This window comes from Scyliorhinus canicula, unplaced genomic scaffold (assembly GCF_902713615.1).
Source record: "Scyliorhinus canicula unplaced genomic scaffold, sScyCan1.1, whole genome shotgun sequence".
In the NCBI taxonomy this organism is placed as follows: domain Eukaryota; kingdom Metazoa; phylum Chordata; class Chondrichthyes; order Carcharhiniformes; family Scyliorhinidae; genus Scyliorhinus; species Scyliorhinus canicula.
In genome coordinates, this window is record NW_024055960.1 from 273,964 (window position 1) to 287,334 (window position 13,371).

The following is a 13,371-nucleotide window of genomic DNA, read 5'->3' on the forward strand; positions in this document are numbered from 1 at the left end:
TGAGTGTGTGCGAGAGTGAGTGTGTGAGAATGTGTGAGAGTGTGAGGAGTGTGTGAGAGACTGTGTGTGAGTGTGTGCGAGAGTGAGTGTGTGAGAATGTGTGTGAGAGAGTATGAGTGTGTGAGAGAGAGTACATGCAAATGAGTGTGAGAGTCTGAAGGAGTGTGTGTGAAAGTTTGTGAGAGAGAGAGTACGTGCAAGTGTGTGAGTGTGTGTGAGGGAGAGTTTGTGTGAGAGAGTATGTGTGAGTGTGTGTGTGTTTGAGAGTGTGTGTGTGAGAGGGTGTGTGGGACAGAGTGTCTGTGTGAGATAGTGAGAGAGTGTGTGTGAGAATATGAGAGAGACAGAGTGTGTGAGATTGTGTGTGTGTGTTTGTGTGTGAGTGTGTGCGAGTCTGTGTCAGAGAGTGTGTGTGTGTGAGAGAGTGTGCGTCAGAGAGTGTGTGTGTTTGAAAAGTGTGAGAGAGTGTGTGAGAGAGATTGTGTGAGAGTGTGTGAGTGAGAGTGTGTGCGAGAGTGTGTGTCAGAGAGAGTGTGTGAGAGAGCATGTGTGAGGGAAAGTGTGTGTGAGGTAGAGTGTGTGTGAGTGTGTGTGAGGTAGAGTGTCAGTGTGTGTGTGAGAGTGTGTGTGTGAGTTTGTGTGAGTGTATAAGAGAGTGTGTGTGTGTGAGTTTGTGTGTGACAGAGTGTGAGTATCAGAATGTGTGTGTGAGAATGAGTGTGAGAGAGTGTGTGAGAGAGAGTGTGTGAGAGTGTGAGGAGTGTGTGAGAGAGTGTGTGAGGGAGAGTTTGTGTGAGAGAGTATGTGTGAGTGTGTGTCAGAGTGTGTGTGTTTGAGTGTGTGTGTGTGAGAGGGTGTGTGGGACAGAGTGTGTGAGTGTGTGAGATAGTGTGAGAGTGTGTGTGAGAATGTGTGAGAGTGTGTGAGAGATTGTGTGTGTGTTTGTGTGAGAGTGTGTCTGCGAGAGTGTGTCAGAGTGTGAGTGTGTGTGTGAGAGTGTGTGTCAGAGAGTGTGAGAGTGTGTCAGAGTGTGTGTGTTTGAAAGAGTGTGTGAGAGTGTGTGTGAGAGATTGTGTGAGAGTGTGTGAGTGAGAGAGTGTGTGAGAGTGTGTGCGAGAGTGTGTATCAGAGAGAGAGTGTGTGAGAGTATGTGTGAGGGAGAGTGTGTGTGAGGTAGAGTGTGTGTGAGAGTGTGAGTGTGTGAGGTAGAGTGTGAGAGTGTGTGTGTGAGTGTGAGTGAGTTTGTGTGAGAGTGTATAAGAGAGTGTGTGTGTGAGAGAGAGAGTGTGTGTGTGACAGAGTGTGTGAGTGTGTGTGTATCAGAATGTGAGTGTGAGAATGAGTGTGAGAGTGTGTGAGAGAGTGTGAGTGTGTGCGAGAGTGAGTGTGTGAGAATGTGTGTGAGAGTATGAGAGTGTGTGAGAGAGTGTGTGAGAGTGTCTGATATAGAGTGTGAGAGACTGTGTGAGACTGAGAGTGTGTGTGAGAGTGTGTGTGTGAGGGACAGTGTGTGTGAGGGAGAATGTGTGTGTGAGAGTGTGTGTTTGAGAGAGTGTGTGAGTGTTTGTATGAGTGTGTATGAGAGAGTGTGTGAGTTTGTGTGTGTGTGTCAGAGAGAGTATTTGAGAGTGTGTGAGAGAGAGTGTGTGAGGGAGAGTGTCTGTGAGAGTGTGTGAGTGTTTGTGTGAGAGTGTGTGTGAGTGTGTATGCGAGAGAGCGTGTGAGTGTGTGTGAGAGTGTGTGTGAGAAAGGTTGTGTGTGTGAGTGTGTGCGAGAGTGTGTGTCAGAGAGTGTGTGTGAGAGAGTATGTGTGAGGGAGAGTGTGTGTGAGGTAGAGTGTGTGTGAGTGTGTGTGTGTGAGTTTGTGTGAGTGTATAAGAGAGTGTGTGTGTGTGTGTGTGAGAGTGTGTGTGAGTGTGACAGAGTGTGTGTGTATCAGAATGTGAGTGTGAGAATGAGTGTGAGAGAGTGTGTGTGTGAGTGTGAGAGAGTGTGTGTGAGTGTGTGCGAGAGTGAGTGTGTGAGAATGTGTGTGAGAGAGTGAGAGTGTGTGTGTGTCTGAGAGAGTGTGTGAGTCTGTGTGAGACTGAGTGTGTGTGAGCGTGTGTGTCTGAGAGTGTGTGTCTGAGTGTGTGAGAGTATGTGTGTGAGAGTGTGTGTTTGTGTGAGAGTGTGTGTGTGTGTGTGAGTGAGTTTGTGTGAGTGTATAAGTGTGTGTGAGAGAGTGTGTGTGAGTGTATCAGAATGTGTGAGAGTGCGAGAATGAGTGAGAGTGTGTGAGTGTGAGAGTGTGTGTGAATGTGTGCGAGAGTGTGTGAGAGAGTGTGTGCGAGTGTTAGAGAGTGTGTTAGAGTGTCTGAGAGAGTGTGAGAGACTGTGTGAGACTGAGTGTGTGTGTGAGGGAGAGTGTGTGAGAGGGTGAGTGTTTGTGTGAGAGTGTGTATGTGAGAGTGTGTGTGAGAGTGCATGTGAGAGTGCGTGTGAAAGTGTGTGTGAGAAAGGGTGTGTGTGTGAGTGTGTGAGTGAGGGCGTGGGAGAGTGTGAGAGAAAGTGTGTGTGTGCGAGTGTGAGAGTGTGTGAGTTTGTGTGAGTGTGTGTGAGAGCGTGTGAAAGATAGTGAGAGAGTACGTGCAAATGTGTATGAGAGTCTGAAGGAGAGTGTGTGTGAGGGAGTTAGTGTGAGTGTGTGAGAGTGTGAGTGTGTGTATGTGTCAGAGACTGTGTGAGAATATGTGTGAGAGAGTGTGTGAGAGTGTCTGAGAGAGTGTGTGAGAGACTGTGTGAGAGTGAGAGTGTGTGAGAGAGCGTGAGGGAGAGTGTGTGTGTGTGAGGGAGAATGTGTAAGTGTGTCAGAGAGAGTGTCAGAGTGTGTGAGGGAGTGTGTGTGAGAGTATGAGTGTTTGTGTGAGTGTGTGAGAGTGTGTGTGTGTATGTGAGAGTGCGTGTGAGAGTGTGTGTGAGAAAGGGTGTGTGTGTGAGAGTGTGTGTAAGAGTGTGAGAAAGTGTATGTGAGAGTGTGTAAGAAAGTGTGTGTCAGAGAGAGTGTGTGAGAGTGTGAAAGAGAGTGAGAGAGTACGTGCAAATGTATGTGAGAGTCTGAAGGAGAGTGTGTGTGAGGGAGAGTTTGTGTGAGTGTGTGAGAGTGTGAGTGTGTGTATGTGTCAGAGACTGTGTGAGAATGTGTGTGAGTGTGTGCGAGAAAGTGTGTGTGTGTGAGAGAAAGTGTGTGTGAGTGTGAGAGAGTGTGTGAGAGTTTGTGTGTGTGTGAGAGTGTGTGAAAGATAGTGAGAGAGTACGTGCAAATGTGTATGAGAGAGTCTGAAGGAGAGTGTGTGAGGGAGTTTGTGTGAGTGTGTGAGAGTGTGAGTGTGTGTGAGTGTGTGTATGTCAGAGACTGTGAGAATATGTGTGAGTGTGTGAGAGTGTGTGTGAGAGTGTGTGTGAGAGAGTGTGTGAGAGTGTCTGAGAGAGTGTGTGAGAGACTGTGTGAGAGTGAGAGTGTGTGTGAGTGTGTGAGAGTGTGTGAGGGAGAATGTGTGTGTGTGTGAGAGAGTGTGTGAGAGATTGTGTGTGTGTGTCAGAGAGAGTGTGTGAGGGAGTGTGTGTGAGAGTATGAGTGCTTGTGTGAGTGTGTGAGAGTGTGTGTGTGTGTATGTGAGAGTGTGAGAGTGCATGTGAGAGTACGTGCAAATGTGTATGAGAGAGAGTCTGAAGGAGAGTGTGTGAGGGAATTTGGGTGAGTGTGTGTGTGTATGTGTCAGAGACTGTGTGAGAATATGTGTGAGAGAGTGTGTGAGAGTGTCTGAGTGTGTGAGAGACTGTGTGAGAATATGTGTGAGAGAGCGAGTGTGTGTGAGTGTGAGAGACTGTGAGAGAGTGAGTGTGTGAGAATGTGTGTGAGAGAGTATGAGAGTGTGTGAGAGAGTGTGTGTGAGTGTGTGAGAGTGTCTGAGAGAGAGTGTGAGAGAGAGAGCGTGAGGGAGAGTGTGTGTGTGTGTGTGTGAGGGAGAATGTGTGTGTGAGAGAGTGTGTGAGATTGTGTGTGTCAGAGAGTGTCAGAAAGTGTGTGAGGGAGTGTGTGTGAGTATGAGGGTGTGAGTGTGTTTGAGAGTGTGTGTGTGAGTGTGTATGCGTGTGAGTGTGTGTGAGAAAGGGTGTGTGAGAGAATGTGTGTGTGTGTAAAGAGTGTGTATGAGAAAGTGTGTGCGAGTGTGAGAGTGCGTGAGTGTGAGAGTGTGTGTGAGTTTGTGTGAGTGTGTGAAAGAGTGAGAGTACGTGCAAATGTGTGTGAGAGAGTCTGAAGGAGAGTGTGTGTGAGGGAGAGTTTGTGTGAGACTGTGTGTGAGTGTGTGTTAGAGAGTGTGTGAGAAAGTGAGTGTGTGTGTGACAGTGTGAAAGAGACAGTGAGAGAGAACGTGCAAGTGTGTGTGAGTGTGATTGTGAAGTGTGTGTGTGAGAGTGTCTGTGAGAGGGTGTGTGAGTGTGAGTGTGTGTGTGTCTGTGAGAGGGTGTGTGAGTGTGAGAGAGAGTGTGTGTGAGGTGTGTGTGCGAGAGAGTGTATATGAGTGTGTGAGAGATTGTGTGTGAGGGAGAGTGTGTGAGAGATAGTGTGTGTGTGTGTGTGAATCTGTGTGTGTGAGTGTGTGTGGAGTGTGAGAGTGTGTGGGTGTGAATCTGTGTGTGTGAGAGTGTGTGTGAGTGTGTGTGTGTCTGAGTGTGTGTGTGTGAGTGTGTGTTTGTGAGAGTGTGTATGTGAGTGTGTGAGAAAGTGTGTGCGTGAGTTTGTGCGTGAGATTATGTGTGTGAGTGTGTGCGAGTGCGTGAGAGTGCCTGTGAGTGTGTGTGTGAGAAAGTGTGAGAAAGAGTGTTTGAGTGTGTGAGTGTGTAAGAGTGAGTGTGAGATTGTGAGAGTGTGTGTGTGTGTGAGAGTGTCTGAGAGAGTGTGTGAGAGACTGTGTGAGAGTGAGTGTGTGTGTGTGTGAGAGTGTGTGAGGGAGAATGTGTGTGAGTGTGTGAGAGATTGTGTGAGAGATTGTGTGTGTGTGTCAGAGAGAGCGTGTGAGGGAGTGTGTGTGAGAGTATGAGTGCTTGTGTGAGTGTGTGAGAGTGTGTGTGTGTGTATGTGAGAGTGTGAGAGTGCGTGTGAGAGTACGTGCAAATGTGTATGAGAGTCTGAAGGAGAGTGTGTGAGGGAATTTGGGTGAGTGTGTGAGTGTGTATGTGTCAGAGACTGTGTGAGAATATGTGTGAGAGAGTGTGTGAGTGTCTGAGAGAGTGTGTGAGAGACTGTGAGAATATGTGTGAGAGCGTGAGTGTGTGTGTGTCTGAGTGTGAGAGACTGTGTGAGAGTGAGTGTGTGAGAATGTGTGTGAGAGAGTATGAGAGTGTGTGAGAGAGTGTGTGTGAGTGTGTGAGAGTGTCTGAGAGAGTGTGAGAGAGAGAGCGTGAGGGAGTGTGTGTGTGTGTGTGAGGGAGAATGTGTGTGTGAGAGTGTGTGAGATTGTGTGTCAGAGAGTGTCAGAAAGTGTGTGAGGGAGTGTGTGTGAGTATGAGTGTGTGAGAGTGTGTTTGAGAGTGTGTGTGAGTGTATATGCGTGTGAGTGTGTGAGAAAGGGTGTGTGTGAGAGAGAATGTGTGTGTGTAAAGAGTGTGCATGAGAAAGTGTGTGTGCGAGTGTGAGAGAGTGCGTGAGTGTGAGAGTGTGTGTGTGAGAGTTTGTGTGAGAGTGTGAAAGAGTGAGAGTACGTGCAAATGTGTGTGAGAGAGTCTGAAGGAGAGTGTGTGTGAGGGAGAGTTTGTGTGAGACTGTGTGTGAGTGTGTGTTAGAGAGTGTGTGAGAAAGTGAGTGTGTGTGTGACAGTGTGAAAGAGACAGTGAGAGAGAACGTGCAAGTGTGTGTGAGTGTGATTGTGAAGTGTGTGTGTGAGTGTCTGTGAGAGGGTGTGTGAGTGTGAGAGTGTGTGTGTGTGAGTGTCTGTGAGATGGTGTGTGAGTGTGAGAGAGAGTGTGTGACGTGTGTGTGCGAGAGAGTGTATATGAGTGTGTGAGAGATTGTGTGTGAGGGAGAGTGTGTGAGAGATAGTGTGTGTGAATCTGTGTGTGTGAGTGACTGTGTGTGTGTGGAGTGTGAGAGTGTGTGGGTGTGAATCTGTGTGTGTGAGAGTGTGTGTGTGTCTGAGTGTGTGTGTGTGTGTTTGTGAGAGTGTGTATGTGAGTGTGTGAGAAAGTGTGTGCGTGAGAGTTTGTGCGTGAGATTATGTGTGTGTGTGTGCGAGTGCGTGAGAGTGCCTGTGAGTGTGTGTGTGAGAAAGTGTGTTTGTGAGTGTTTGAGTGTGTGAGTGTGTAAGAGTGAGTGTGAGATTGTGAGAGTGTGTGTGTGTGAGTGTCTGTGTCTGAGAGTCAGTGTGTGAGTGAGTGTGTGTGAGTGTGTGTGTCTGAGTGTGTGAGAGACAGTGTGTGTGTGTATGTGAGAGTGTGTGCGTGAGTGTGTGTGAATGTGTGTGTGAGAAAATGTGTTTGAAAGGATGTGTGAGTGTGTTTGAGAGTGTGTGTGTGAGTGTGTGAGTGTGTGAGGCTGTGTGTGTGTGTGAGAGAGTGTGCGAGTGTGAGAGAGTGTGTGTGAGTGTGTTTGAAAGAATGTGTGAGTGTGAGAGTGTGTGAGTGTGTTTGAGAGTGAAAGAGTGTGTGTGAGAGCGGTGGGGTCCTCTGCAGTTTCTGACACAATGCCGTCTTATCTGTTCTCCCAGGGCCGCTGAGGATTGAACTAGCTGCTGCCAGACCCGGCTCGCTTCCTGCTGAATGTCTGCTCCCTGCCTCCTGCCCTTTACCAGGGAGAGCGCTGAGGTAAGCTGTTCCCCGGGTCTCCATGGCTCTGCAACACCCCCCCCAGGACCTCCTTCTGCACTGTGGGGACCTTTTGGGTCGAGTATTCACACCACGCTCTTACCAGGCCATCGCCAATAAGAGCGATGGCATCGCCACCGATGAATCCCTCGCCACCATCGACATCCTGGGGGTTACCATTGACGAGAAGCTGAACTGGACCCAGCCGTATAAATACTGCGGCTACCAGAGCAGGTCGGAGGCTGGGAATCCTCACCCCAGCCCTCGTCACTACATGTCATTACCATCGATGAATCCCTCACCACCATCGACATCCTGGGGATTACCATTGACGAGAAGCTGAACTGGACCCAGCCGTATAAATACTGCGGCTACCAGAGCAGGTCGGAGGCTGGGAATCCTGCGGAGAGCAACTCACCTCCTGACCCCCCCCCCAAAGCCTGTCCGCCGTCTACAGGGACACGAGTCAGGAGTGTGACGGGACACCCCCCACTCGCCTGGATGGATAGCAGCTCGCAACAAAACTCCGACCCCAGCCAGGACTCCCCTCCCCCCCCCCCGCTCGATCGACAGGCCGACCCCGACCCGACACCCGCTACCTCCACCACCGACACACAGCGGCAGCCGCGCGCACCGTCTACGAGAGGCGCCGTAGCGACTCGCCAAACTCCTCAGGCAGCTCCTTCCAAACGCGGGGGCCTCTACCCCCTCGAAGGACAAGGGGGTGGGGGGCGGCAGACACAGGGAGACGTCCACAGATCCCTGCCCACCCGTGTCACGCCGGCTCAGATCTTGCCCACGTTTGCCATCTGCTCAATCTGCTGTGTCTCTTTCTCGACAGCTCTCGGTGCATCGACCCTACCTGCCCGAGCTGGCCTCGGACAACATCTACACGCTACCCATTGCCCCGTGCCCGACCCAGTATGACGGAGGCCTCCCCTCGCACCTGGCACCACCGCTTGGGGCCTGCGGCGAGCAGGGGCAACAGTCCGAGGGGGAGATGACTTGGCAAGACCTGTTTTCAATTCCAGAACTGCAGGTACGAGGGGTGGAGGGTAAATGGAGGTGGGGCGAGGGGTGGAGCTTGCTGTACCTGTCCTGGGAGTGTTTGATGGGGACAGTGTAGAGGGAGCTTTACTCTGTATCTAACCCCGTGCTGGACCTGTCCTGGGAGTGTTTGATGGGGACAGTGTAGAGGGAGCTTTACTCTGTATCTAACCCCGTGCTGTACCTGCCCTGGGAGTGTTTGATGGGGACAGTGTAGAGGGAGCTTTACTCTGTATCTAACCCTGTGCTGTACCTGTCCTGGGGGTGTTTGATGTGGACAGTGTAGAGGGAGCTTTACTCTGTATCTAACCCCGTGCTGTACCTGTCCTGGGAGTGTTTGATGGGGACAGTGTAGAGGGAGCTTTACTCTGTATCTAACCCCGTGCAGTACCTGTCCTGGGAGTGTTTGATGGGGACAGTGTAGAGGGAGCTTTACTCTGTATCTAACCCCGTGCTGTACCTGTCCTGGGAGTGTTTGATGGGGACAGTGTAGAGCAGGGATGGGCAAACTTTTCCGTGCAAGGGCCACATTCAGAAATTCATAATTCACAAAGGGCCGCATAGTATATTAAGTAAAATAATTACTTCACCCGGTTATGATTCTGGGCGCCTCATATAGAACAGTACAGCACAGAACAGGCCCTTCGGCCCTCGACGTTGTGCCGAGCAATGATCACCCTACTCAAGTCAACGTATCCACCCTATACCAGTAAGTAACCCAACAGCCCCCCCCCCCATTAACCTTAAAAAAAATTAAAAAAAAAAAAAAAAATTTTTAAAATATTTTTTTTAAAAATGACTTGGTGGGCCGCAGAAATACTTTGGCGGGCCGCATGCGGCCCGCGGGCCGTAGTTTGCCCACCCCTGGTGTAGAGGGAGCTTTACTCTGTATCTAACCCCGTGCTGTACCTGTCCTGGGAGTGTTTGATGGGGACAGTGTAGAGGGAGCTTAACTCTGTATCTAACCCCGTGCTGTACCTGTCCTGGGAGTGTTTGATGGGGACAGTGTAGAGGGAGCTTTACTCTGTATCTAACCCCGTGCTGTACATGTCCTGGGAGTGTTTGATGGGGACAGTGTAGAGGGAGCTTTACTCTGTATCTAACCCCGTGCTGTACCTGTCCTGGGAGTGTTTGATGGGGACAGTGTAGAGGGAGCTTTACTCTGTATCTAACCCCGTGCTGTACCTGTCCTGGGAGTGTTTGATGGGGACAGTGTAGAGGGAGCTTTACTCTGTATCTAACCCCGTGCTGTACCTGTCCTGGGAGTGTTTGATGGGGACAGTGTAGAGGGAGCTTTACTCTGTATCTAACCCCGTGCTGTACCTGTCCTGGGAATGTTTGATGGGAACAGTGTAGAGGGAGCTTTACTCTGTCTCTCACCCCGTACTGTACCTGTCCTGGGAGTGTTTGATGGGGACAGTGTAGAGGGAGCTTTACTCTGTATCTAACCCCGTGCTGTACCTGTCCTGGGAGTGTTTGATGGGGACAGTGTAGAGGGAGCTTAACTCTGTATCTAACCCCGTGCTGTACCTGCCCTGGGAGTGTTTGATGGGGACAGTGTAGAGGGAGCTTTACTCTGTATCTAACCCCGTGCTGTACATGTCCTGGGAGTGTTTGATGGGGACAGTGTAGAGGGAGCTTTACTCTGTATCTAACCCCGTGCTGTACCTGTCCTGGGAATGTTTGATGGGAACAGTGTAGAGGGAGCTTACTCTGTCTCTCACCCCGTACTGTACCTGTCCTGGGAGTGTTTGATGGGGACAGTGTAGAGGGAGCTTTACTCTGTATCTAACCCCGTGCTGTACCTGTCCTGGGAGTGTTTGATGGGGACAGTGTAGAGGGAGCTTTACTCTGTATCTAACCCCGTGCTGTACCTGTCCTGGGAGTGTTTGATGGGAACAGTGTAGAGGGAGCTTTACTCTGTATCTAACCCCGTGCTGTACCTGTCCTGGGAGTGTTTGATGGGGACAGTGTAGAGGGAGCTTTACTCTGTATCTAACCCCATGCTGTACCTGTCCTGGGAGTGTTTGATGGGGACAGGTGTAGTGGGAGCTTTACTCTGTATCTAACCCCGTGCTGTACCTGTCCTGGGAGTGTTTGATGGGGACAGTGTAGAGGGAGCTTTACTCTGTATCTAACCCCGTGCTGTACCCGTCCTGGGAGAGTTTGATGGGGACAGTGCAGAGGGAGCCTACGTTTCTCGGATAAACGGTTAGGAGGCACATGTTGGAAAATATGTTCTTTAATCTTCGTGAAAACTGCCACAATGTGTGTGTGGTGAGATAGTCTCTGTGATGTTTCCTGTGTGCCCCCTCGGCCTGGACCTTATCGAGACATGCAGATGTGCATCAGTGGGATCGGGAGGCGTGCAGGAGGGCGTGTGTTGGGGCCCAGTCGAGCACTGGGTGTTAATCCTGCCTTTAAGACATGCTCCAGGGACTTTCTCCCCCAATCTCATGGCCGGGGGGGGGGGGGGGGGGGGGGGTAAGCCCCAAGTTGCAGATCGCAGTCTGCACATGCATAAACTCACAGAGAGACACTCACTCATGCACAAACACCCTCTCACATACATTTACACACACTTACATACACTCAGACAGACATAGAACATAGAACAGTACAGCACAGAACAGGCCCTTCGGCCCTCAATGTTGTGCCGAGCCATGATCACCCCACTTAAATCCACGTAACCCGCATACCCGTAACCCATCAATCCCCCCATTAACCTTACACTACGGGCAATTTATCACGGCCAATCCACCTAACCCGCACATCTTTGGACTGTGGGAGGAAACCGGAGCACCCGGAGGAAACCCACGCAGACACGGGGAGGACGTGCAGACTCCGCACAGACAGTGACCCAGCCGGGAATCGAACCTGGGACCCTGGAGCTGTTCACACTCAATGCACTTACAGACACACACACACTCACAGTCACTCACATACACACTCATTCACACATATACTTCGACACTTACTTACACACTCAGGCACACTCACAGACACACTTACTCAGACACACTCACTCAAGACACATTCACACTCACTCAGACACTCACTCAGACAAACTCACTCCGACACACTCACTCACACTCGACACGCTTACATAGACTCACACTCAACGCACTCACACACACAGACACACTCAGAATCACTCATTCACACACACTCGAGGCGCTTACACTCAGACTCAAACTCGTTCACACTCAAGATTCAGACCCACACCCACCCTCTCACACATGCACTAACGCACACTGATGGGTATTCACACGAGCACGATAGTCAGAGGCTCTCTCCGAGGGTCGCAGGGAAAAACTTAGAACAGACGTGCGAGGCAAGCGTTTTACAGAGAGGATGGTAAATATATGGAGAGGTGGTGGGAGCGGGTACGATAGCGGCATTTAAGGGGCATCTAGACAAATATATGAATATGGGGGGGGGGGGGGGGGGAATAGAAGGATACGGACCCCGGACGTGTAGACGTTTTTAATTTAGACGGGCAGCATGGTCGATACGGGCTTGGAGGGCTGATGGGCCTGTTCCTGTACAGGTACAGCATGGGGTTAGATTCACAGACACTCAATTCACACGCAAACACACTCACCTACATACACACTCTCGTAGACACGCTCGCTCACAGGCACATACAAACACCCTCTTGCGCGCACACACATACTCACACACACTGACACGCAGACGTTCACACGAACACGCTTAAAACACATACTCACTCACACACCCCGACAAGAGCTGTTTTGCCTCACAGCACAGTGCAGAAGGAGGCCATTCGGCCCATCGAGTCTGCACCGACCCACTTAAGCCCTCACTTCCGCCCTATCCCAATGACGCCGGGGCTGGTTTAGCGCACTGGGCTAAATCGCTGGCTTTGAAAGCAGACCCAGGCAGGCCAGCAGCACGGGTTCGATTCCCGTACCAGCCTCCCCCGAACAGCGCCGGAGTGTGGCGACCCAGGGGCTTTTCACAGTCACTTCATTTGAAGCCGACTCGTGACAATAAGCGATTTTCATTTCATTTTTCTGACACTAATCGATCACGGCCAATCCACCTCACCCGCACATCTTTGGACTTGTGGGAGGAAACCGGAGCACCCGGAGGAAACCCACGCAGACACGGGGAGGACGTGCAGACTCCGCACAGACAGTGACCCAAGCCGGGAATCGAACCCGGGACCCTGGCGCTGTGAAGCCACCATGCTAGCCCCGTGTAGGTTAAGATCAAATCAAGCGGAGAGTATTATTTTAACCTGTCTCTCATTCCCTACTCTGTGTTTCTCACTGTCGGTGACGTACTCATTATTTCTCTCTCTCTCTCTCTGTGTCACAGGGTCTGGTCACGGATGGCGATATAACTACGGAGCCTCCGACATACAGCGGCCCCTCTTACCCACCACCTCTGGATGCTTACTGTCTCCCAGGAGCTGCCCAGCCTTGGAATGGCCACAGTTTCGCCCTAGTGCCGGGGGGCTACGCCACTCCGTATAGCGGACCTCAGGGCTGTCCGCTGGGTGGAGGAGGGGCCGGATTTGAAAGCTGCTGCCTGTCGCTGCTGGAAGCGCCGGGGCCGACGTACTACAAGACGCGGGAGGACCTGGGCAGCGACTCTGGCCTCTCGCTGGACTCCAGCCCCAACGCCGGCTCCGAGGGCTATGGGGGCGGCGAGCCCCAGGGCTGGGGGCCCTGGGGGCCGGCACCGGAGATGCCGGCGCCCCGGCTCGGCCCGGCCCCGGGCGGGCCCGGCTCCCGGGGGAAGAGGGAGAGCTCCAGCCGCGACTCCCGCCGGGCGCAGGCCCTGAGGATCCCCCTGGCCACCGAGGCCATCGTCAACCTGCCCGTCGACGACTTCAACGAGCTGGTCAGCCGGCACCGGCTGAGCGAGCAGCAGCTGGCACTGGCCCGCGACATCCGGCGCCGGGGCAAGAACAAGGTGGCGGCGCAGAACTGCCGGCAGCGCAAGCTGGAGAACATCGCCCGGCTGGGGGGGGAGCTGGGCGGGCTGCGGGCCGAGCGCCAGCGGCTGGTCGGCGAGCGGGAGGAGGTGGGCCAGCAGCTGCGGCAGGCCGAGAGGAGGGTGGCGATGCTGGCCCACCGGGTCTTTGCGGCCCTGCGGGACCCCCAGGGCCTCCCTTACTCCCCCGACGAGTTCTCTCTGCGGCAGACCCCCGACGGGGCGGTGTACCTGGAGCCGTGCGGGGCGGGGGGCAGGGAGGGGGTGGGCGGCGACTGAGGCCTCACCTTCCCCCGGCTTCAAAGTGGGAGGGGGGGCGTATTTATTTCAATGTTCGGCTGACAACAGTCCAAGGCGGTTTGGGCGAGGATTGTGTGCACGATGGGCGGTACTCCCCCAGCACTGACCCTCCCTCAGCACCGACCCTCCCACAGCACTGACCCTCCCACAGTGCGGAGCTCCCTCAGCACTGACCCTCCCACAGTGCGGCGCTTCCTCAGCACTGACCCTCCCTCA

At 52.4% G+C, this 13,371-nt stretch overlaps 1 protein-coding gene across 1 annotated transcript; it reads left to right on the forward strand.

The window, feature by feature from the left end:
* Positions 1–6,680: 6,680 nt before the first annotated feature.
* Positions 6,681–13,134, forward strand: LOC119961385 (transcription factor NF-E2 45 kDa subunit-like). Its single transcript, XM_038788772.1, has 3 exons — positions 6,681–6,843; positions 7,685–7,882; positions 12,235–13,134. The coding sequence occupies exons 1-3, from the start codon at positions 6,799–6,801 to the stop codon at positions 13,132–13,134; spliced, it is 1,143 nt and encodes a 380-aa protein (XP_038644700.1). The 5' UTR covers positions 6,681–6,798.
* Positions 13,135–13,371: the final 237 nt, after the last annotated feature.